Source organism: Ammodytes marinus (genome assembly GCF_949987685.1).
Source record: "Ammodytes marinus genome assembly, chromosome: 20".
NCBI lineage: Eukaryota > Metazoa > Chordata > Actinopteri > Uranoscopiformes > Ammodytidae > Ammodytes > Ammodytes marinus.
This window is the reverse complement of record NC_137224.1, coordinates 2,609,130-2,633,508: the sequence shown is the minus strand read 5'-3', so window position 1 is coordinate 2,633,508 and position 24,379 is coordinate 2,609,130. Positions and strand designations below refer to the sequence as shown.

The following is a 24,379-nucleotide window of genomic DNA, read 5'->3' as shown; positions in this document are numbered from 1 at the left end:
CATACTCCCATTCCCTAGCCAAGTCCCCACAGTCAGAGCTACAGTAAGTTAAACAAACAACACTATGCTAATTACTCAAAGATCCAATATAATAACAACACAACGAGCTGTTTCTCTGGGTTGTTACAGTAATTTAGTTTTTATGACAGCCTATAAAAAAGGCCATCTAATATCTGGAAAGCTGACAGACGTGTTGAAGAACAACTCCCCAGACAGACTGCGTCCGCCGGGTGGCAGCACACAGTGCAAGAGCTGCCAACGAGCCGGTTATGCGAGTGAGGAAGAAGAGCAGCGCACACAATGCACTGCACGGCTGACAAGGGTTGTGTCTCCCTGATTTTCACCATAAATCTCAAATTCAGTGGAAACTTGTGAAGCAGCGGAGCCGTGCTGTCTTGTCTCTCTCTATAATTGCACACGGGATTTTTTTTTGCCGAGAAAACGAAAACAATTCACGGGAAAACGTCCTGCAAGTTAATCCTAAACATTGGGATTTCCACAGTGAAAGGCTGTAGGACGGAGCTGCGCAGCCCGACGGGGGCTCGGCCGACACCCTCATTTATGGAACTCGACACCGAGGCTTTTTGATATTTTGGGCCTTGGTTTTGTTTTTGTCTTAATGATGGAAGTTGAACAACAGAAGAGTTGCGTGTAGAAGAAGCTAGTGATTATAACTCTATTATTCTTTATTAATCCGCCTACTTCCTTTAAAAAAAATATTTAAAATAAAAGGTTCTTGATCTTGGCTAACTCTAGCTAGCCGGGTTGCTAACATTACGTCTTTTCCTTTGAACATTTCGGCTGGAAAAAAGACGTATTCTCTCCACTGTAAGATTTAAATTAGCCCTACAGTCTTGTCATTACTCAGTGATACATTTTTATTAACATGTTTTATGTTGCTGTCCGCAATATATATCGTACTGTACCGAGTTAGCCGTCTGCGTGCTAATAGGCTAGACAGCATTAGCATCAACTGCTTTAACTGGTAATTTTTTGTTAATTAAGATATTTGGGAGGAATTTAAACGGGCTGTCAACAAAAACGTAAATACCACTTCACACTTATACGGATAATGTCACAGCTATCTGTGTGTTAATGTCGGATATTTGTGTTATTGGCCTTTGCTAACAGGCTAACGGTATATAATACATTTGTCAACGCGTACAAAAACTAAGGAAATCCTACACATTAGTGTGTCATTAAAGATGCTTTTGTTGGTGTAGTTTTCCCTTTGAGGCACATCTAAAGTGGATTTGGCCTGTAACACATTTAGGTGTGTTATTTTTTTTGTTTACATGCGAATAACTTATGCTAATGTTAGCCCGATCGGCTGTGTCCTGACATTTGTGCACGTCGTGGATGATTTAAATCCCCATGTGGGTCTAAGGAGTTTGCGTTCAGATTTGATTTGAAATGACACTAAAAATTCGCAAAAAGAAAGAGAAAGGCACTGGTGCCTATGGACTGTTGTCAAAGGACGGTGAATAATAGCCACTGGTTTCCATTAACGCCATTTTAACAGGGGCTTCCTCTGCAAAGGGGGTTGTCTGTGTTGGTGGTGTTTTGTTTTATTTTGGGGGACTTGAATAAAGTGCCTTTGGGGTCTCACTGGAGTTACAAAATAAAGAAAGGGCCAGTTTGAGCAATGATGGAAGGCCCGAGTCGAAGCAGTGGATTTAGGCAAAGCAGACGGTCTCGTTCTCAGCGAGATAGGGAGCGGCGAAGGAGGCGAGTCAACCTGAACCAGGAGAGGGCCGCATCCCTGTCCTCGGGATCCGACCGAGAGGCTCCTAAGTGTGGGGCGAAGAACAGCGTCCTGGGGGGTCCCGCTGGAGGTATCGTTGGTCTTGGTGGGAGAGAAGGCCGGCCAAGTTTTGGCAGACACAGGCCTCCACGCCGGAGGAAGAGAGAGTCAGTGTCCTGCGAGGAAGACGTGATAGATGGCTTCGCTATTGCAAGCTTCATCAGCTTGGAAGCACTGGAGGTAAATATACAGTGTTGTTATGTTTTGTATATTAAAGTTGGAGTCACCTATTCTGGAGAATGGTTGTCAAAATCACTTTGTCAGTGACCATCTCCTCAGGATCCATAACAAGACCCTTCCCCCTGAATTAATATGAAATAATTTTCAAGTATTAAAGCAGTTGCATGTTAACTTCAATCTATTTTTAATGTATTCTTTACTCCTATCCATCACATCAAATCAATTATACAAATCAACATTTATTATAGCCCAAATTAAATACGCTTGGAGGCACTGGATGTAAATATTATACACTTTTTGCTTCTTTGTGGTTGCGTCCAGTATTTTTTTTCCACATACATACTTCAAAGTGATAGATCTCACTATAACATGACCTTTAACCCTAATTTATATCAATAATGCAATAAATAAATCCACCTTATTTATACCTGCGAGATCATTGAGGGGGGTGAGCCGTATTTACAATAACATAGAATCAAACAAAACAATGCAATGTAAAATCAATAACACAAAAAAAAAATGCAAATTGAAAATGACTTAGAGAAGTACAAACAAAGTAAAGTCACTGGAGGTATAAATGTATTTTTTATTTCTGCATTGTTGCATCTAGCCATCAGCTGTTTGTTTTATTGATTTATAACCTTTTCATTTAGACGGCTAACTTCACTATTTTCAATGGCGCCCTGGTTACATACAGTTAATTGAAAATAATATCACGATACAAAACAGCCGAGCAATAAAAACTAATAAAAGAGAACAATAAAACATTAGCCATTGTAAAGACAAAACACCCACGGGCGCTTCGGTGGCGTAGTGGATAGAGCGCGCACCATATCGGCTCCGGCCTTCGTTGCAGTGGTCGCAGGTTCAAATCCGACCGTGGACCTTTACTGCAGGTCATCCCCCCTCTCTCTCTCTGTCTCCCCATTTCAACTCTGTACTGTCTAATAAAGGTTGAAAATGCAAAAATAAATCAAACACCCATGTCATGAATGAGATAATTCCAATTTAAAGACAAAAAAAAACTACAGCCCTCAGTGTCAACCTCATGTAAGAGATCTTTGAATGTGTCCATGGGAATTATCATATCTATATCTAGAAATATGACATAAATACCGTTATTCAAATTGTTTGTTTGTTTTTATGTGTAATGCACCTTCAGTTTGCACTCCCAAATTTCGTTGTATAGGTGACTGTACAATGAAGGCTATCTTATCTTATCTAAATAGTTCCTAATGATAAAATGCATGCGGAAGTGTATGTAAAACTTAACACATAAAAACAATACTACTTACTCTCAGGCCTTCTTCCCTCAAGCTAAAGGTGTGAAAAAAGCTGCAAATTGAACTCTGACACAGTTCTTTGCTTGGAGAAAATAGCAATCCACTCAAAGCCAATCCCCAAACCCCCCCCCCCCCCCCCCCCAAGGCATTATTGCTCTGATGGCTTGTGGAAGGGCCTTAATTATTCATGTTTTAATTCTGAGCCGCTAAAAGGCTTTTCAGGACAAAAATGAATCAACAAAAAAGTCTATAGTGTTGCTAAGTTACTTGAGAACCTGATACTTTTAATTAGAATTTGGGCCAGGTCTGTTTTCAAGCCATATTAAAGTCAAAGTCTTTTATTGTCTATAGTTCTGATATATGCCATAGATATAGACATACATCAGAATCGAAATGCCGTTTATCTCTGACCCACAGTGCAGTTGGAACGATTTAAAAAAAATGGAGAGATAAGCAAGATAAACATAAACAATATTCACATAAGATAAATCCTAAATACTAAGTAGTGCAAAGGAATTTTCTGTGCAATATAAAATATAATAGAAAGTAAAAAGTAGATAATATAGACTAGACGGGAAACTAAAGTCACAAAATGAATCTTAAAATCTATCGAGCATGATCTAGAGTTTTGATAAACCATAATACAGTATTGATCCGAATATAAGACGACCCGACTTTTTACGACATATTTCCAGGGGGGGAAAAACCCGTCTTATATTTGGACCAATACGGTATTCTATAATATGTCCATAATTAAGTTTAGTTTCTATACAGTCTGGTTGGATTTGCTGCATCGGGACAGGAAACATTATATTATTATTTGTCAGTTGGATATGTTGTAAAACTGTGTATTTGAACACACACACACACACACACACACACACACACTCTGACGAACTTGGTTTTATAGTTAAAGTCAAATGAGCTATTGAATGCCAACATTGATGGTTGATTTGATTACTATCTGAAAATGCTTTGAATTTTCTTTTTACGTTTACAAGCAAGTCATGCCAGTGTTAATGTCGGAATTTGGCCATTTCCCTTTCGAACGGTAGCAGCCTGCAGTTATTCAGTAAAAGCTAAATTATTTAAAGAAATAACCGTTCCACCAGGCAGTTGGGCAGACAAGCTTCATGTTGAGTTACCTGAGCCCTCAAGCAGACTTTCATTTATTCTTTCTTTCCAAATCTTGTACTTTTAACTACTGTTTTTTCAACCCAACACTTGATTAATTTGAGGAATTTAACCCAACCAGTCATCCAGACAGCATACTGACAATATATGGCAGTTTTATGGTTACGTAGTCTTTTCTCTTTTTTTTTCCTTGTGGGCGTTTACCTACCAGCTGGATTTATAGCTTCAGAGTTCTATGTGGAATATATGTATGCAGCAAAATGTTCCAGCCATAGTACAGCACCCATTTTACTACTAACACCCTCCTGTCCAGTGCCGGGGATTAACCAGGGACCTCACGGTTACTGGGAAGAACAAGAGACCTCGCTGTAGATGTAATACCAGCCACCACTAGTTTTACTACTAACACCCTCCTGTCCGGTGCCGGGGATCGAACCAGGGACCTCACGGTTACTGGTCGTCCCCTCTTTGCTCTAGGAAATTATGGAAATCGATTTATGGCAGCCAGGCAGACCGGAACATCCTGTGTTTTTCTGTACCATCCCTGCAAAATACAATCTCGAAAAGCTACAATAGAAGTAACCATTTCATGCAGGCTATTGTTATTGTATTGCATTACATCATTCTCTGTTTTTTTGCGTTCACTCAGAGTAGAAACTAAGCAGGAAAAAGCTCTTTCAGAATATTTATCAGTATCTAGCCCTTAGGCATTCACACTGACTACACATCCATGAAATTATATATACAGCTCTGGAAAAAATTAAGAGACCACTCCAAATATTCAGTGTTTCTCGTTTTACTCTTTAGAGGCATATGTTTGAGTAGAATAAAAACGTTTGGTTTTATAATATAAACTACTGATAACATTTCTACCAAATTCCCCTCAAAAAAATTGTCATTAAGAGCATTTCCATCGAGTAATGTAGAGATGAAGATTGAAGAAAAATCCAGACTGGTCTCTTAATATTTTCCAGAGCTGTATATTTAGAGAGCTGTATATGTAATAAAAGCCCTATCAGGATATTTATCTGCATCTAGCCCTTAGGCATACACATTAAACATAAATTATTTTTGGGTAAACTAAAAGTGTGTTATTTTGTCCCTAATCAGATGGACTGCTCCATGAAGCCCAGTCAGCGCACTGATCTGCCCGGGAGGAGGAACAAGGGGAAGAGGGGTCCCGAGGAGAACGGTGGAGGCCCGCTGTCGGAGCCCGAGGAAGGAGCGCCGCACAACTTCTCCACCAGCTGCTGGAAACAGAGCAAGAACAAGAGGAGAAAGATAGAGGTGAGAGCATGAGCTATGAGTTGTTTTATTTTTTTATAGCATTTTCAAGCTTTATTAGATAGTACAGAGTTGAAATGGGGAGACAGAGAGAGAGGGGATGACATTTAAGTAAGTAAGTCGTAGGTGTAAGGTAAGTAGGTGAGCGCATGAGTTATGAGCTATTACATTTGTTTAATTTTAATGTTTATTTGCATTGAAGAGAAGGATAGAGGTGAGCGCATGAGTTATGAGTTTTTTAGATAATTTTTTGGCATTTTCAAGCTTTATTAGATAGAACAGAGTTGAAATGGGGAGACAGAGAGAGAGGGGATGACATTTAAGTAAGTCGTAGGTGTAAGGTAAGTAGGTGAGCGCATGAGTTATGATGAGTTATTACATTTGTTTAATTTTTTTATGTTTATTTGCATTGAGGAGAAGGATAGAGGTGAGCAGGGCTTGAGACTTTACATTGTCCCCATTGACTGAGAAAACTTAGCCTGAGACACTGAATGTTTAAATTTTTTTTTCTGTAGTTCAAATGTTTATTTAATTTATCGTTCTGTTCCCAACATGCTGCTTTAGATTTTTAAATAATATCCATAATGTTTTCACTATTAATCTCTTAGTCAACGAAAATCTTCTTTAAAAATGTCACTGTTCATCTTTATTTACTGTAACTTTATTCTAATGGAGCAAAATCAATGGAACAATTTATTTCCTCATTCCAATGTTTTTGTAATGCCACTAACAACAACAACAACAACTATAGAACGATGATACGAATATAGAAAAACACCATTTTGATTTTGGGACAGTCCACATTCACTTCCTGACAGGTAAAATAGTTTTATGGGACGGTTTCTGGGACAGTGATGGAGTTAGTCTGGAGCCCTGGGATGAGTTATGATGACTCCACTGAGCTCATAATCTCCCTGTTGGTTGTTCTTGGCAGATGAGATGTTGCGGTTATTATTTTTTTTTTTACGATAATTTTTTGGCATTTTCAAGCTTTATTAGATAGTACAGAGTTGAAATGGGGAGACAGAGAGAGAGAGAGGGGGGGATGACCTGCTGTAAAGGTTCACGGGTCGGATTTGAACCCGCGACCACTGCAACTCTACAGGTAATGCTGATGACTCCAGTGAGCTCCTAATGTCCCTGTTGGTTGATCTTCCCAGATGAGATGTTGCGGTTATCCTTAATCAAATATCTTTGTTTACATTTCTGTGGTGAATCCTTCCTTTGACAATGACCCGGTCAAACTGGTTTCCATCACCTGCTATTCAAAGGTGTATTTGTTAAAGAACAAATACACCAGCGCAGGGTGAATCCTCCTTTCAACCAGGAAAGAGAGTTTTATATAAACATGTTACGCGTGTGCAAGTTTGACAGGACCGGTCTAGAGGGGATCTGAGGGGGTTGTTCAAAGTTGTTGCTAATCTTATAGTAGACGGTGTCGAGAGACAGAGATGAAATGGGGCAGAGAGGGGGAATGACATGCAGAGAACGACCTGAGCTGGATTCTAACATGGGTCTGCTGTGAAGAGGACTGAGACTCTATGGGGAGGGGGGCTCTAACCACAACAACATGGTCACTAGGATTGCTTGGAAAGGCTTTTTCTTTTTAGTGTTTTTGGTCCGAAAAAGGATCCAATGACCCCAAAAAAAATTCTGATTTGAAACAGTTTGGCGATTAGTTTAGCGATCCGTTGCACCCCTAATCTTTTTTTAATTTAAATCACCGCACACAATATACATTTTTCCATTTTCGTGTTGATGATGTTAAACCAATTTTGAAAGGCGTTGGAGCTAATATTATGTTTTCTTTTCTTTTCTAGGGACACCCTATGGAGACCGGCTACATTGTAAGTTTTTCTAATATTGTAGTTAACATGATTTTCTGTTGTATCAGTGCCATGCTAACAACTTAAAAACATTACTGAAATATTCTCTTCCCCCTTTTCTTTCTTCTTTCAGTGTGACACTGAGAGCGACACAGGAGACAAGGTGTGTACTGTTCACTTGTTATCTTATCAGAATTAATTACAGGCTTTGTTCTCATGAGGTAATGCTTGTGTGCTACTCAACATACTTCACATACCTGTCATAGTTTTGGAAGGTACTTTGCTCCCTTCAGGCGGTATCTCTCTCTCTCTCTCTCTTTGAAACCAGTGAAGATATTTTATTTTTTAGATAGTCGTAGGATCAAAGAGCGTCTGCCCTGATGCAATCCTGATATGATAGGAGAAATCTCTTGTTTAAATGTGTTGACTTTTTTCCTCAATATCTTTGTTTTGTCTTCCCGTCTAGGCCTCCGACAATGAGATGGACCCGGTCTTCACAGTCAGTACTAGAAAAGGTATGTTATACTGCTGCTTCACGTTCATGCAGGGCGACTGTGGCTCAGGTGGTAGAGCGGGTCGGCCAATGATCGAAGGGTTGGCGGTTCGATTCCTGCCCCTGCCACTTGTGTCATGGTTGTTGTGTATTTGGGCAAGACACCTCATCCGACTTGCCTCGTGTGAATGTGTATGACTGGCTGCTGTATGTTTGTGGTGGTCGGAGGGGCTGTAGGCGCTGAATGGCAGCCACGCTTCCGCCACCGGTAAGACTGTGTGTGAATGAATGGAACCTGGAACCCTGTAAAGCGCTTTTGAGTGCCTAGAAAAGCGATATATAAATCCAATCCATTATGTGACTGTGAACTGATGTGTCAGTCAATCGGCCCTGACAAGCCTTAATTTAAACCTCAACAAAAAATCACAAAAGTAGCTTGAAAATGTTGTCATCCTTTTTGATTCAATAGGAAACTAGAGGTCTGAATATCGACTGGTCTAACGATTTGTTTAGATTATGATTCACCACCAGCCAATGATTCGATTGCAAAAGGATTCTCTATACATTTACAATGAGTCGCACCCTTCATTTTCTATATTACTGCACTGTGCACATGGCTACCTTTTGCAGGGAGGACGCTTTAAATATTAAAAGTGGCAGTTTGACTCGAGGCCATTTATACAAAATACATAGGGAAATGTGCGTCATTTGTAATGTTCCTGACAGAAACCTGGCACAGAGCTTCAGTTCTGTTTACCACCCCGAGGCTAGAACAACTCATTGAACACAGAAATGCGCTAAAAGAAAAACTAACGGCTAAAGCAAAGTCATGTCAAAAATCATACGAAAACCCAGAATTAATGTTTAACGGTCAGCACAACGGTACTGTCCTCAAGCTGACGTTTGAGCAGCGGTTGGATAGCGAAGGGAGAATTTACTGCTTTCTAAATATTGATGCATCTTTAAGAAATAGCTGACGTTGCTTCTGGTCTTAGCTTAAATGTATTGTCCCTTCAGCCGAGACCAAATTAATCAATGTTCGTTTGGTCTCTTTTTATGAAAATTTATTTAAAAACCATTTCACGCTTTGTATTTGTGGTCCCACTTATTTCAATGATTCACTCTGTACTATAATGTGTTGAAATGCCCAAAACCTGTTACAAGTTACAACCACGCTACCAGTCTTAACCTGGTACTCAAACCCTAAAGACAATTTCACACTTGGTATTTTCAGCCCCACTATTTTCATTCTGTACTATAATTTGCTAAAACGCCAACAACGCTAAACCCATCTTCTCTTCCTTTTAGTTGTGGAGCCTGCCCCCTCCAGCATGGGCCCGGCGATGGGGAAGAGCCTCCCCCCTCTCGCTGCCCGGTGTGGGGGTGTGTCGCGGCTGATGGTGACCCCCAGAGTCTCCGGTCTGGAGCGAAGTCAGGAGAAAAACCTGGAGCAGCATTTCCCAGAACCAGTGTCTTCATCTACCTCTTCCGCGCCCTTCTCCTGCCTGCCTCCCCACCCCGTCACAGGCTCCGGGACGGGCCCACGACCGAGCCCCTTCAACGGGAACGGCAGCCGACACAACGGCAGCCCCCCGCTCTCCAAACCCAAACCCTTCCTCACTCTGCCCGGGCGAAATCACTCCATATACAACATACACAACAGGTATGGTATCCTGGGGTGTTTAAAAAATATCAACGGTATTCCTTTGGGGTCAGCGATTCTGGAGAACGCTTGTTGTCAAAATCAGTGCATATCCACTTACGATCGTGTGTGTGTGTGTGTGTGTGTGTGTGTGTGTGTGTGTGTGTGTGTGTGTGTGTGTGTGTGTGTGTGTGTGTGTGTGTGTGTGTGTGTGTGTGTGTGTGTGTGTGTGTGTGTGTGTGTGTGTGTGTGTGTGTGTGTGTGTTGGAAAAAAATCCATTGTTTATATACGGCCTAAGCTCTTTAAACCGGCATGTTGCTAGCTATGTTTTGACCCTCTGTTTACATACCAGGTAGCGGATCATGAGGAGATATTCACTGATTTTGACACAGTGATTTTGACAACAAGCGTTTTCCAGAATAGCTTTCTCCAACTTTTTAAATGCAATTTCATTATATTACATTACTACATCCAAATCTTTATAATGTATTTTTATTCCCCTGTAACGCACAATTTATTCCCTTGTATCTAAATGTTCTATACAGCTCTGGAAAGAATTAAGAGACCAGTCTGGATTTTTCTTTAATCTTCATCTCTATATTACTTATTGAAAATGCTTCTAATGACAACATTTTTGGGGAATTTGGTAGAAATGTTGTCAGTAGTTTATAGAATAAAACCAAATTGTTCATTCTACTCAAACATATGCCTATAAATAGTAAAACGAGAGAAACTGAACATTTGGAGTGGTCTCTTAATTTTTTCCAGAGCTGTATGTAACTTGCCTTGCCTATAAATGGCGGACATGATTATTTAAACCATTTTCTTTCTGTATTCTCTCAGGAGCAACACTGCGGTCAAACCACCATCATCTGCTCCCTCGTCTTCCTCTTCCATTCGTCCCCCGACCCCCTCCACCAGTGTGTCTCTGCCCTTCATGAGGGGCTCGGGACCCCCAGGGCCCCTCAGACCGCCGTCCCGGGCCGGAAACGGGGCTCTGTTCACCTCCTCACCGGGACTGCCTCCTCCACCACCTCTACTGCAAGGCACCTCCCACTCCACGGCAGCAGGTATGTGTTTTTACTTTAAAAAAAAAAAAAATCTATTGTCTTTTCTAACGGATACAGTGACATGTTACAGTCCCCACAACTACACAATAACACGCAAACACACACACACACCAACACAAGCATGTGAAGACCGATCATCACAGTAAGATTTTCCCTGGCTCTGCGTAGAAACATTTTAGTACTAAAAAAATATATATATATATTTTATAAAAAAACTATTAACTTATTTATTGAAACACATTTTTACTGATTACCTGGTTTTAAAAAGAACTAGAACTGAACTAGAATAGCATTAAGAGAAGTGTTAAAATGCTATTTTTACTCTACATTTTTATCATTTTTGGCGCTGGAGATTTTACCAGTGATTTTCCTTTTTTTATATTTTTTATTGTCTTTTCTAACGGATACAGTGACATGTTACAGTCCCCACAACTACACAATAACACGCAAACACATACACACACCAACACAAGCATGTGAAGACCGATCATCACAATAAGGTTTTAGGGTCACAACTATTTGCAACAGTAAAAGCAAAAAGTCAGTGTCATCTTATATGCTGATTGTTGTTGTGACTCCCTCAAAATTTGATTAAAACTTTTTTATATATATCAAGGCAAGGCAAGTTTATTTATATAGCACAATTCAGACACAAGGCCACTCAAAGTGCTTTACAGGGGCAAGATTAGAATTCATAAAACATATTATAAAACATTTAAATTACAATATTAAAGTAGTAATAATTGGAAAAAAATATTTTTATAAAAGAAAATAATGTTTGTTATGCTTGAGACTCGGACAGAAAATGTCTAACGTGATGTGATAAAGATCCCATAAAATAACTGAAAGAAATGGGGGTTGAATTGAGCTGAACTAGAATCACATTTAGAGAGGTTTTAAAAAGCTATTTTTACTCTACATTTTTATAACTTTGGCGCTGGAGATTTTCCTTGATAAAACCTTGTTGGGGGGGCGCCAGAAATGTCTATGCAGGAAAAACCTGGATACATTAGACAGGAACGCTGTCCACTGTCTGTTAGTGTTGTATGATGTCTGTTGGTGGGAAACACAATGACTAAATATGAAACTAAAATAAACCAAACCTGTCAGACTTCCTCTAGCGGTTTGTCTGGTCTGTTGAGGAAGTTGTATATTGATGTTCCTCGATTTGATCACAACATTACAGAACTCTTTTGTGTTGAAGGTGATGGCTTGAAGCAAATCACAAACATAAATCAATTTAAGAAACTATACAATAAAGATATTTTTGGGAAGATATATGGACAAAGAAAAGTTGTTAGACGATAAGTTACATTTTTTAAATATTTAGCTTTTTTTTGTCTTGTCAAATTAATTATAGCGAGTGTTGAAAGCAAATGATGTGTGAACATTTGTTATATCATGTACTTTTTATCCCTAAATTTAGAGCCCATCTTTAAGGTTAAGGTAACTTTATTTGTACCCGAGGGTAGCTTTGGTTGCAGTTAAGAAGAATTGGCTGCTTGGTATGAGTTGTGATTTTTATTTTCATTATTTAAAATTAGTTTATTTCTCTCTCTCTCTGTTGTCAGACCAAGAGATGAGGCGTCAAAACATAAACTCCCACTTCTTGAATCCACAAATTAAACAATTAATTATAGCAAGTGTTGAACGATGTATTCACATTTTATTATATTATGTACTTTTTAAACATCAATTTAAGAGTGACTTGAATATTTCATTTTCACTAATTCAATTTATTTATTTAATCTCTCTCGTAGACCAAGAGATGATGCGTCAAAACCTAAACTCCCACTTCTTGAATTCACAACAAGATCGCGAGGGGAGACGCAGCGTTCCCGGGCCTGAGAACAGTGCCTCTGCAGCGGGTCGATCCACGCCGGGAGGGGGCCCCTCTGGTGCCTCCAGCTCCACACCGGGATCCTCGGGCAGGACGTCCCAGAACCAGCCCAGCATCCCCCCGCTGGCCTTCCAGTTCCACCAACACAACCACCAGCACCAACACACGCACACACACCAACACTTCACTCCCTTCCTGCACCCCACGGCCACCGCACCGCCACTGGTGAGAATTCATTTATTTTATTGTATTAATAGGGTTCCAAAGGTCATGAAATTCCTGTAAAAAGTTATGAAATTCGAAAAACTGTTTTCCAGGTCAAAATCACTTCTTGTCAAAATCTGTGAATATCTTTTGTGTATGCTGAAAAAAATCCAGGTATAAAACAAAGCCTAGGCTCTGTAAACAGGCATGTTGCTATCTACAGTGGACTTCTTTGTTTATTTATTTTTCAGTGCACACACAGTACTGAGAGGTAGCAGATTGTGAGGAGATATTACAATGACTTTGATCAAAAGTGACTTTGACAACAAGCTTACTTCACTCACTCACTCCTCCTTTTATAGGCATAAATAAACATTAATAAAAAACATACGGAAGATATAATCGTAATAAAAAATTGGACAGGCTGTAAAAGGATTGTCCATTATATTTGTTAAAAAGCCATTGAAGTGAAGTTCTCTGTTGTTATGCTGGACATCTGTCGTACTTGGAATTCCAGTGTGTCTGGAATGTGGAATATATTGTGTCTAGTGTCTTTGTTTATTTATTTATTAAGATGCTTTAACCCACGCACTCCTTTTTCTTTCAGTTTGATAAATTTCCAGGCAAAATGGACGGACTGTACAGACACCCCGTGAGTACTTCCTCTGTAATCTGACGGATTATGTAGGTGTTGATTTAAGTAATAGAACAACGAGGCTGAGAAGAACACATTTCAGTTCTAAACAGGATATAATGCATGACACTGCAGGTGATAGGGTAAAATATTTAATATATAGATAGATATCATCATGAAACTTAGCCTGTTGATAAATAATATTAAAACAATCATTTATTGTATTATTTTTTATATTTTTTATTTATGTTTGAATAAATATGCACATTTGGCAACTGCTAACAAATTATACGAACCTTTGCATATCTTAAAAATAAAAGTATGAAAGAAGACGTGATGGAAGCGAAATAGATGGAAAAAAAATCTCAAATTTTGCCTGCTGTGTCTCTCAAAGTGTACAAAACAGCATTGATTTAATAGTGAGTCTGAATAATCTTAACGTGGTTGTGTGTGTGTGTGTGTGTGTGTGTGTGTGTGTGTGTGTGTGTGTGTGTGTGTGTGTGTGTGTGTGTGTGTGTGTGTGTGTGTGTGTGTGTGTGTGTGTGTGTGTGTGTGTGTGTGTGTGTGTGTGTGTGTGTGTTTCGTTCCAGTTCTTCCCACAATTCCCGCCGCCCTCCGTGCCGAGTATCCAGCCTGTGATTCCTCCCACTGGGTTCGGCTCTTTGCAAGGAGCGTTTCAGCCAAAGGTGAGGAACGAAACCTAGACTGTATATAAAAGAAAAACTCTCATTACTACCTTCTTTATAATACCTTTTCCTTAGACCTCATTTTGTCCAGGGACTTTTAATCTATCTTAAATTACCTGGTGTCATTATTGTCTTGACGTTGGCCATAGTACACCTTTTAAAATTTGATCACTCTTACTGGGGTTTCACTGATACAAATTTCAAACCTGTTTGATAATGAACTGGGAAAATAAATAAATACACAAGAAATGGCACTAACAAATAATATAATATCAGATGTGAATCAGTTGAAGTCCATTTATATTTTATTTTACCTATATTTAACCAGACAAGTCATGTAGAACAAATTCTTATTTACAAATACGGTAAGGGGTTGGGAGCTGAAAGGTCCCGTAGATTAGTCCTTTATGTCTGATGTGTTGTGTTGTATTTGACAGCCTCTTGTCCCTCAGGGAACTGGTCCCGATATAAGCGCACGACTCGGGGTTGTGCCTCACCACATGCAGCCCAAAGACCCCAGGGTAAGGAACACACTCTTACTATCAACCTCACGATTTGTACCATTCTTCTAGAGATTTGTCCCTTTGTTTTACCTAGATTTTTAAGATTTAGAGATAGCCACATTAGTAAGGCAAGGATGTGCTTGCGACAGGGGCCTTAGTCAGCGCAGTAAAAAGAGTGCAACACTATTCCTGATAAAAGAGAGTGAGAGATGTTTTATTAAAAGTGGTTTCACACGTGTGTTCTCTTGTAGCTAACTGATCCATTTGGGACATCGTTGAAAATCAGTAATGTAAGCAAATAACAGATGTTTTGTTTTTGAATCCCCTTGGCTCCTTTTTAAAAACCTTCAGCCTGTTTTTGATTTTCTCACTGCTTCACTCACTCTCTGCACTAATCTCACTTTGTAATCTCGATCGCTACTGGTCTATTCTCTCGCCCTTGCACACCTAGTTAGATATTTTCCAGTGCTGTAGTCAGGCATATCTTCAATTTCTTTCTTTATTTCTTAATTTTTTTCCTCACTTAAATTTTTATTGCAAAATCCACATAGACAGTTAAAATAATACAGTAAACAAAAAACAAAACAGCACATTTGGTTTGGGAGTTACATTTCTAGCAGTGGCATATCTTCTATTTTAAGATTAGCATTTCACATTAGTATTTTGTGATGATTTTGAAAAGCAAGTGCAGAGTAACACTTACACACTTTAGGATTTAATTAGTCCATATTATTAACTTTTAGTATAGCAATTTTCACTTACCGGTATGTCAAATCATTTTAGATGTTGAATCTTTTTTATTATGGTTTAGCAGTAACACTCAAATGCTTATGTCAATGCCTGCCTAGATGGATTTTGATTTAGACCAATAACGTTTCCGGTTTTCTCAAATCCAAGACCGGATTTTCTTGAACCTCGCTTTATGCATTTTTCACTGACTTTATTTTAAATCTTCCAAACTTTTGCCAAGCTCTTTATCTCTAGCTGAAAAAGCCCCACCTTTTGTGTAGTCAGGCTAGACAAGATATTTTTCTAAACCACAGAAAGAACATCCGACTCTGTGTGCAAAGGCTTTTAAGTTTTAAATGCAAGATTTATTGAATAACATAGTAAAACCCCCCTTGTGATTTTTGTGCTGCGCAGAAACCAGGAAAATGGTGTGCTATGCATGTATATGTGGCCTGGATGATTCTAAGCCATCAGAAAAAAGTAAAGGTACGTACGTGTTGGTCATTGAAATTGTGTGTTTTTAAAGTTTGTTTGTGAAAGAATAAATGTTTTAAAATGGCTGATGGATTATATATATTGTATGTGCATTTTTTTATATATTTCTTTAATGTATTTCTTTACTTTTTATGTATTCTGTCTGAAGTTAAGATGAATTGATTGAATTAAATCTTGACGTCTTTATACATAAGGGATCGTGTTTGTAGACGTCTGTCAGCGGATTGATATGGCAAGAAGTGATCTATCAAAACAATGACGTAGGCCCTTAACAACAGGCAATTATCCTTGACAGCAGTCATTGGCTAGAATTAACTGACTGTAGAATGCCATGATTGACCAATCAGAACACAGGATTTAACAGTGCTAAGTAAACGGAGAAAAGCTCAAATTAACAATGCATCATAATATACCTATTTAACTTCTCTACTCGTCCCTCTCAGATGATGCAGGCTGACCCTCACAAGTTGGACTTCCGTGGGGACCTGCTGGCCCGTCTTCCAGGAGCCGGGGGCCTGGGACCGCTGGGGCCCATGGGAGGAGCCATGCCTCCCACTCACGACCTCACCAGACCGCCCAGTCTCTTCTCTGCTACAGGTTCATACAGGAATATTTCTGCCAATCAAGAAAAGTTGACCAAATCTGTAAATTTCCACTTAGTGGTACAGTTTGTTTTCCAATGTTAATATTTGGGAAGTGTACCATATTAAGACAACACAAGTTGCATCACAACCTATGTATTTTTTACCTGTTGATTTGGGTACTAAGACGTCCCAAAAGATTGGAGCTACACATTGGTCGACACAATCTTCATTTCCTTGCAAGTGATAAACCGCTGTATGCAATCTGCTCGGCAAGAGTGAAGAAAAAGGGTTTTTTGATTTGTCTTGTTTACTGTGTCAATTCTTCCTCCTCCAATGAATTTATTGGCTGGCTGCACTGTATCACTTTGCTATTATGCCATGACAATAACATGGCTCCCGCGGCCAGAGCCATCCAACAATTCAGCAGTGCTATCTTGAGTCACAGCTGTGTGTGTGTGTGTGTGTGTGTGTGTGTGTGTGTGTGTGTGTGTGTGTGTGTGTGTGTGTGTGTGTGTGTGTGTGTGTGTGTGTGTGTGTGTGTGTGTGTGTGTGTGTGTGTGTGTGTGTGTGTGTGTGTGTGCGCGTGTGTGTGTCTGGCTTGAAGCACTTACATTTGAACACTTATGACATTTTTCTTCTTCTTCTACAACTTCCTCCCCTCAGGGCCAGTCAATCCCTCCTCGGCTCCTTTCATCTCCCCATCGGCGCCCCACTCCTCCTTCCTCGCGCCGTCTGCACACCTGGGTGAGAGCAGCTTTAAACACACATCTGTGGGACACCTGTAGAATAGATCCCAGTTTATGTCTGTGCCTGTGATTCACCCACTCTAGAACTTACTTTGACCCTTAGACATTAATGTATGAATGGAAAGCCAAGAGTTTCCATAACTGCTGTGTTGAAAAGACCATGAGGTCATTTAAAATGTTTATGAAACGGTCTGAATTTTCCTCTGATGATCAAAAATGAACTATAACAGCAAACTAGACCGTCAGTGAAAAAGGATGCTATTTGAATATAGTTTATATAAATGCTTTTGTACGGGAACGGTTCCCAGCTAAATCAGACTGAATGATTTACAGCAGGCAGACCAGAAAAAGCCTTGCACGTGCTAGCAAAGATCTTTAGGACAGCAGGAACTGGTATCTAAAAAAAACACTATTGTTTTTGTCCAAAAGGGGGCGCTAGAATCAGAAAATAACTGACAGTATTTCTGACGTTTATCTACGTTTTTTGTTTTTAGATCCGTATGGCCGATCTCCACCCTTCACCCCACTGGGAGCGCTCGGGTCTGGTGCCTTTGGAGGACTTGGCAGCCCGACACTGGGTCAGTTGATAACAGTTAAAGCCCCTTTGACACAGCGTTTACAGCACATAGACGGAGTGACCATACACCAATATGCCTTTTATTGTGCATTTAAAACTGGACCAAGAAAAGCCAGCGTATTGGCGTATCAGTGTGTGCATTAAAACAGCGTTTCTCAACCTGGAATGAAAGGGGAGTGTGTGTGTGTGTGTGTGTGTGATGCAATAACGTAAGCAGCGTCGCCATGTTTCAAGTGGGACATATGACATCGCGCCAGTCAAAACATTCACCAGTTTTCAGTAAGCCCAGAAATAAATATGTGATTTTTTTTTTTTTTTTGGCGCTAAAATACTGCACAGCGATTTATAATACTATAAGGAAGGAGTTGGGAGTCTGCCAGCACGGAAAATATATCATGAAGTAATTTACCAAGAATTTCCAAGGTTCCGTTTACTTCGATAATATGAGGTTTCAACAGTCTTGAGTTTGTCAGATCAAGTTGGTAACTTTATCCCGACTGTTTTGTGTAGATTTATTGCTGGTGGTTTGAACTCAACTGGCAACAAATCTAGATGTAGTCGCTCACCAGGAAGTTTCTCTCTAGCCAAAACTCAACAAGGAAATGCATTTCTGGGAAGGACACACAGGGAATTTTTTACTTGAAGACTGGAATTTTAGAACATACTTTGTCTATTTGTGTGAATTTGGGACTACTTTCAACTCATACTGACACTAATATACTTCACTTTTGAACAGAATACTCTGGATAATTGGGAGTAAATTACAGCGACAAATAAAGCAACATACACAAAGCCCATGATCATTGCATTTAGAGGGTCTTGAAAAATATAAACCTATCATTTTAAGTTGCACTGCAGCTCAAGAGTTCTATCTTTAGGCTAGATGCTGTAAGGTACAGTATATACACACATGTTGACTATTAAGGATAGGTCATAAATGCATATTGCAGCTTTTACACAGCCTCTGAGGATTGTACTAAGATTCCAGCTCTGAAACAAGCCTGGGTATTGTTTCTTTTTTATGAAAAGTGGTGCCAGTGTATCTGATCTTATAATCAAAACAATACTTTTTTTTTAAAGGTTACACTGCTGAGTATAAACCAGTTTTTTCTCCCTCAACATTATTACTTACTGTTTTATCAACAACTGAAATATGTCTGACTCTTATTGAGATTTTTGTGAGCTCCTGCGCCGGGGTTGGAGGGGGGGGGGGGGGCAACACCAGTTTGTTAACGCTACCACACTGAGAAATACATTTTTGTGAAGCTGATAGGCTTAATCAACTTTGTGTCAACTCATTCGGTGATGGCTTTGAATGTAACCGAGAGTTAGGCACTATAGCTTTAACTGTTTGTGTTTCTTTCTTTTTCTTTTCATCTTTTTATTGTGTTTTTATTTTTTTATAAACACAACAAAAACACCCACAAGGAACAGTTGTATCGTCATGAGTATACATTGCAAATTCTAACAATGAAAACAAGCATACATTATATAAATATCAAAGTTGTAGGGTTTGTTTTTCTAACTAAGAATGTGTTTTTGTCCCGCAGCGAGCTCTGTGTTTGGGCCTAAAGACTCTCCAGCTAACGTGGTGGGAGGTTTACCCAACCCGAACCATCACGACCCGTGGAACCGGCTGCACGGCGGGCCCTCTGGCTTCCCCGGAGGTCCCAGCTGGGCCAAAGGGCCGGACAAGAGGGACGAGAGGGACCGGCCCAAGGAGGGAGAGAGACGAGACATACCACACATCAAGGACGAAAAGGACAGGTACGGCATTCATATAGTTACAATACTGGGTTGGAATTTAAAAGACTAACTTTTTAGGATTTTTTATTTATTTATTTTTCACCATATTTATTGCAGTTTTTCTTTTTACACCCACCACTTGCACCATCACAACATATATTAAAAACAACACAAAAAAACAAAACAAACAAACACAGAAATGAAAAAATAAATAAAGCCAAATCTATCCTACTTTTAAAATAAGTTATTAGTTAGTTAGTTGCCACATTACATCAGACCTGTCCTGTAGTCACAGACCCCAGAGTATAGTAAATAGTATTCAATCAGACGAACATTGATAACAACCCCAGAAATTCATAATAAACAACATAGACACAACTCAATTTAATACACCCTCATTTTCATCAAAAAAATATGTACTGCACTACAAATCTGTTGCTCCTAAATGATTTCCATTATCTAACTTCTGTTTTCCATTTTGTCCTTTGCAGAGACAATATGCTGTACGGCCGCCAACCTGTGAGAATGTCTCCGGTCGCGCCTTCCTTCAACAAGCCGCGCAGTAGCACCCCGGTGTCGCACCTCAACGGGCACGGCAGCGCATCTTTGGGGGCAAACAACCACAACAGCAGCAGTGGAGGTCCCATAGAAGACCTCACACGCAGCCTAAGCAGAGACAGAGACAGAGATCGGGACGGGGACAAGCGACCACCGCAAAATATATCCAATTCACGGGGGCTACCTGCATCTTTAGTAGCAGACAGGGACCGACCGCGATCTTCCTCATCTTCCGTACTCACCACACCTCCACCTTCCAACCGCTCCGCACAGTCTCCCTTGGACCTTTACCCGAGACAGATGGGCCCAAGCCAGGCACAACACAACTCACACAACGAGCCCTCACACTCCCAAAGAGACAGTGGCAATATCCCATCTTCTTCCCAAGGGTCTTCTGCTGCTGCTGCTGCTGCGTCTGCTTCTGTAAATTCTTCGTCACAGCAGCAGCAAGCTAAGAAATCGGACCGAACGACCACGACGCCCAACAACTCCAAACCTACGATGCTCCTACCGCCTGTGAAAGTCAAAGAGGAGCGCAAAGAGGAACCGGAGCACATCCCGATAACGTTACCTCCTCCGCCACAGGTTAACACACACAGCTTTGAGCGACCCAACAGCCATCCGCACCACCCCAACTCAAGCTCCTCCTCTTCGTTATCACTGACTCCCACTCCCGGCGTTCCCATAATGCAACACAATCCAAACCCTCATCCTTCACACCATCAACAACAACAGCAACAGCAGCAGCAGCAGCAGCAGCAGCAGCAACAACAACAACAGCAGCAGCAGCAGCAACAACAACAACAACAGCAGCAACAACAACAACAACAACAACAACAGCAGCACCAACAACATCAACACCATTTACATCAACAGCATCAACACCAACAGCATCAACAGCACATGGCTTTATTGGACCGGTCCCGAGCTATCGAGGCGTATTTGGGCAGTGCAGCGGGCGCAGGTTTGGTGATAGGTCCGGGAGGGGAACGTTTCCAGGCCCACCAAGGACCACCACAGGGCCCTCACAGCTTCACGTGGGACCCCTGGAGAGAGCACCAGCATCGTAGGGAGGCTCTGGCACTGCGCTCGGACCCTCATTTGGCCCTAAGATCGGACCCACACTTGGCTAGATTGCTCCAACAGCAAAGGTTCTTGGAAGCGGAAAGACTTTCGGCCGTGGCGGCGGCGGTAGCAGCTAACAACCCCCACCACCATCCTCCTACATCTACCTCTTCTGCTTCGAACGCCAGACAGGAGTTTGGGCTCATGGCGCATCACTTCGACCGGCCGCCTCACCTGGGCCCGCCGGGCGGAGGGCTAATGGACGAGGAGCAACGGGCGCAGATCCTAAGAGAAGACTTTGAGCGATCGCGCTACTTTGGGATGCACCCGCACCTCCAACACAACCCCCACCTGTCCGGCCCGTCGCACGCTGCTACCGCCGCTCACTTGGAGCAGCTACACCCAGGTCTTCTGTCCCATTCGCTCCAGCACGGAGCCTCCGCCGCAGCCCAGCACCACCACGCGGCCGCGGCGGGTCTATACGCACGGTTAAGCCACCTCAACCCACACCACGTGCCCAACGGCATCCTGGCAAAGACCCCCGGAGGCTTGGTTGGGGCGCTAGCAGTCGGAGCGCCGCCACCGCTAATTCCGTCCATTACTAGCCGGTCGTCCACGCCCCCTCGCGGGTCTAGACTGGCGGGACCCGGCGAGCTGGCGGCTCTATACGGGGCACACAAAGACGGGGAGTCCAGATAGTACAGGGACAACACTGGAGGGAGATTTATGAAGGTGGAGGCAGCAGCAATTCTGGAGAATGCTTGTTGTCAAAATCACTTTTTGTAAAAAATCAGGGAATATCTTCGAACGATCAGCTACCTGTATGTACTTTGTCTGTGCGTGCTGAAACAAAAATCTAGTGTTTAATACACAGCGTAGGCTCTGTAAACTGGTATGTAAACAAGGATGCCCACTGTAGTTATTTTATTTTATTTGAAAAGTCAAAATGTACAGAATGACACAAAGATAACAACCGAACACAGTGCATGGAGAGGCAACGATCCCAGTGGGTAATTTGAAGCCTCCACCTTAAAAATGTCAGCTCATTTACAGAGCCTAGGCTGTGTATCAACATCAGATTTTTATTTCAGCTCTCACACAGTACGTACAGCTAGCCAATCGTGAGGAGATATTCACTGATTTTTTTTTTTCTTACCAAAAAGTGATTTTGACTTCAAGCGTTTTCCAGAATCACTGACTCCACCTTTTTAAGGGAAATGTCAGGATCACTGTGCTACTCTCAACCTGCCCCCATTCCTCTTGCGGACTGCTAAACCCTGCCCTCCGAATTACACAACCCAAGCCAGCTCCAGTACCACGACTGGCTTGGGTTGATGATGGTAGGGAGGGAGAATGCAAGACTTGGAAAATATGCGCAATGGTTCTATCAGTGCAATTTAAAGGTACATGGTTTCTGTGCATCCTTGGTGTATTTTTATTTTATTTTATTATATATTATTTTATTTTAATTTTATAATGGCTGTTGGTTATAATGACAATAGTAGTCAATATTGGAAAGCTGTTTGTATGAAGAGAGGCAGAGGGCATGGGACAACGACAGCATTTTTTTGTTTTCATTTGTCCGGTGAATTATCATGATCCGTGCTTTTTGAAGCAAGCCTCTTTTTTTTCCTAAGGTGGATTTTTTTGAAAAATGAACTTCCATAGGGATGTACACTGTGAAACACACATGTCAAGGGTTCATCCTCAACTTTTGGTTATTAAACTCATGGGATATTATAAAGCCCTCCTCCTCTGCATTAAAATCAACCCTGGTTTAGGTATTGTGGGTACACGAGGGGTCTTTAGAAATACAGTGGTGAAGTGGTGCTTTTCTGTTCTGTCTTTGTGTCATTTTTGTCATTGTGAAAAAAGACAAGATTTACTGATTTAAGATCGGTTAGCAATTGCACCTCAGTTCTCCTGCTTTACCCCCAAAAATCCCAACCTCCCAACTCTCCACTTCACACAAACGAGATTCAAACTTTTTTTGGCGTATTTTTTTGTTTGTTTTCAAAGGATGAAGGGCGAAATGAACTGTGCTATACACTGTGTGAATGACACGCAGTATATTAGAGCTTCCTGTTACTGTCTACCCAGTCTCCTCTTGACTATATGTGCAGGACCAGATTATAGTAGTCTAGAGAAAATTGCCTTTGTAATTATTATTCTTAACATTAATTATCTTCTATAATAATAAATATATTCACTGTTATGTTATTTGTCTTTGTTTCGGGTATCAAACCAACCAGTACTCTCTCTCTCTCCTCCCACCCACACCAGGTAGTTATCTGTTTCAAATCATGCAAAAAGGCTAGTCGCTACACAAAAAAAACTTTTTCGAGCCTTGTGTGAAGCATTTAAAGCCGTCTCCTCCATATAGCAAACCTCTGGCCCGTTCAAGGATCCCATCTGTGACCATCATTTCGCCGAAAAGAGAGAGGGGTTTGCCTGTGTGTCATTGGTTGTGTGTTATACCCATTTTTCGGGACTTTTTCGGGAGCCTTGTACATTGAACTGTCGAAGTTGTTTCATCAAGGAAAAATAAGTTATATACATTGGATGGATAAGTGGGACATCTGCTGAAGAACTGAAAGCTTAAAAAAAAATATATGTACTTGTGTCAAAAAGACAACTAGACAGTGGGTATCCAGAGAGGGAAAAGACTGGGTCGATTATTTTAATATGACCATTTTATACCTTTCAAACCCCTCCCCTAGAGACCACAAAGATTAATTATTAAATGAATTGTTGTTTACTCTGTTGTGTGGGTCTTTTGTTCGGAGTATTGTATTGTGTTATTTGCACCACAACCATTCTTGGCTAAATACTTTGACTATGAATCCAAAAAAACAATATACATTGCAGTTTTTTTTTGTAGCCAAAATTGACATATTTAAGTTATTGTCTAATCAGATAACTGTCTGAGAAGATGGAAGAGACCAGTGCATATTTACAGTATTTAATCTGTTTGCTATGATTAAAAACATTTGATGTCAATATGTTTCTTAAGCTTTATAAAATACGACATTTTATTCTTAATATATTGGTTAAAGTACTTCTTCACACATAAAATAAAACACCAAAATTTTACTTGGGATTAATTAAAAAAATAAATTTATTTACTTTATTACTAAAACAGACCAAAAAGAGGAATTCTCCTAAAGACCCAAAGTCATATTAATAATTATACATTTAAAGGTATGAGCATCACTTCACTTACATCATCATTTCACAGCAAGATGAAGTCCTCAAATGTCCAGGTTTGTATTTATCAAAATTAAACATGATTTGT

General features: G+C 40.6%; 1 protein-coding gene across 5 annotated transcripts; it reads left to right on the top strand.

The window, feature by feature from the left end:
- The first annotated feature begins 301 nt into the window (after positions 1-301).
- On the top strand, positions 302-23,842 carry fbrs (fibrosin). Of its 5 annotated transcripts, none has more exons than XM_080049665.1 (18): positions 302-1,984; positions 5,512-5,688; positions 7,506-7,532; positions 7,645-7,674; positions 7,978-8,026; positions 9,313-9,667; positions 10,491-10,717; positions 12,532-12,782; positions 13,369-13,413; positions 13,986-14,081; positions 14,519-14,602; positions 14,836-14,874; positions 15,728-15,799; positions 16,252-16,405; positions 17,056-17,136; positions 17,633-17,716; positions 19,266-19,482; positions 19,953-23,842. In XM_080049665.1, exons 1-18 carry the CDS (start codon positions 1,646-1,648, stop codon positions 21,781-21,783), a joined length of 4,158 nt encoding a protein of 1,385 aa, XP_079905791.1. In that variant the 5' UTR covers positions 302-1,645; the 3' UTR covers positions 21,784-23,842. The 5 variants fall into 5 exon arrangements, with proteins under 5 accessions (XP_079905791.1, XP_079905789.1, XP_079905788.1 ...); XM_080049663.1 differs by having other exon boundaries at positions 12,478-12,782; positions 14,534-14,602; XM_080049662.1 differs by having other exon boundaries at positions 12,478-12,782.
- The last annotated feature ends 537 nt before the right edge of the window (positions 23,843-24,379 follow it).

Bases quoted from the DNA above. Each gene is read 5' to 3' on its own strand.
- fbrs (XM_080049662.1), top strand. From the start codon at position 1,646: ATGATGGAAGGCCCGAGTCGAAGCAGTGGATTTAGGCAAAGCAGACGG. The intron at 12,783-13,368 runs GTGAGAATTCAT...TTTTTCTTTCAG, and splicing joins CGGCCACCGCACCGCCACTG to TTTGATAAATTTCCAGGCAA. The intron at 19,483-19,952 runs GTACGGCATTCA...TGTCCTTTGCAG, and splicing joins ATCAAGGACGAAAAGGACAG to AGACAATATGCTGTACGGCC.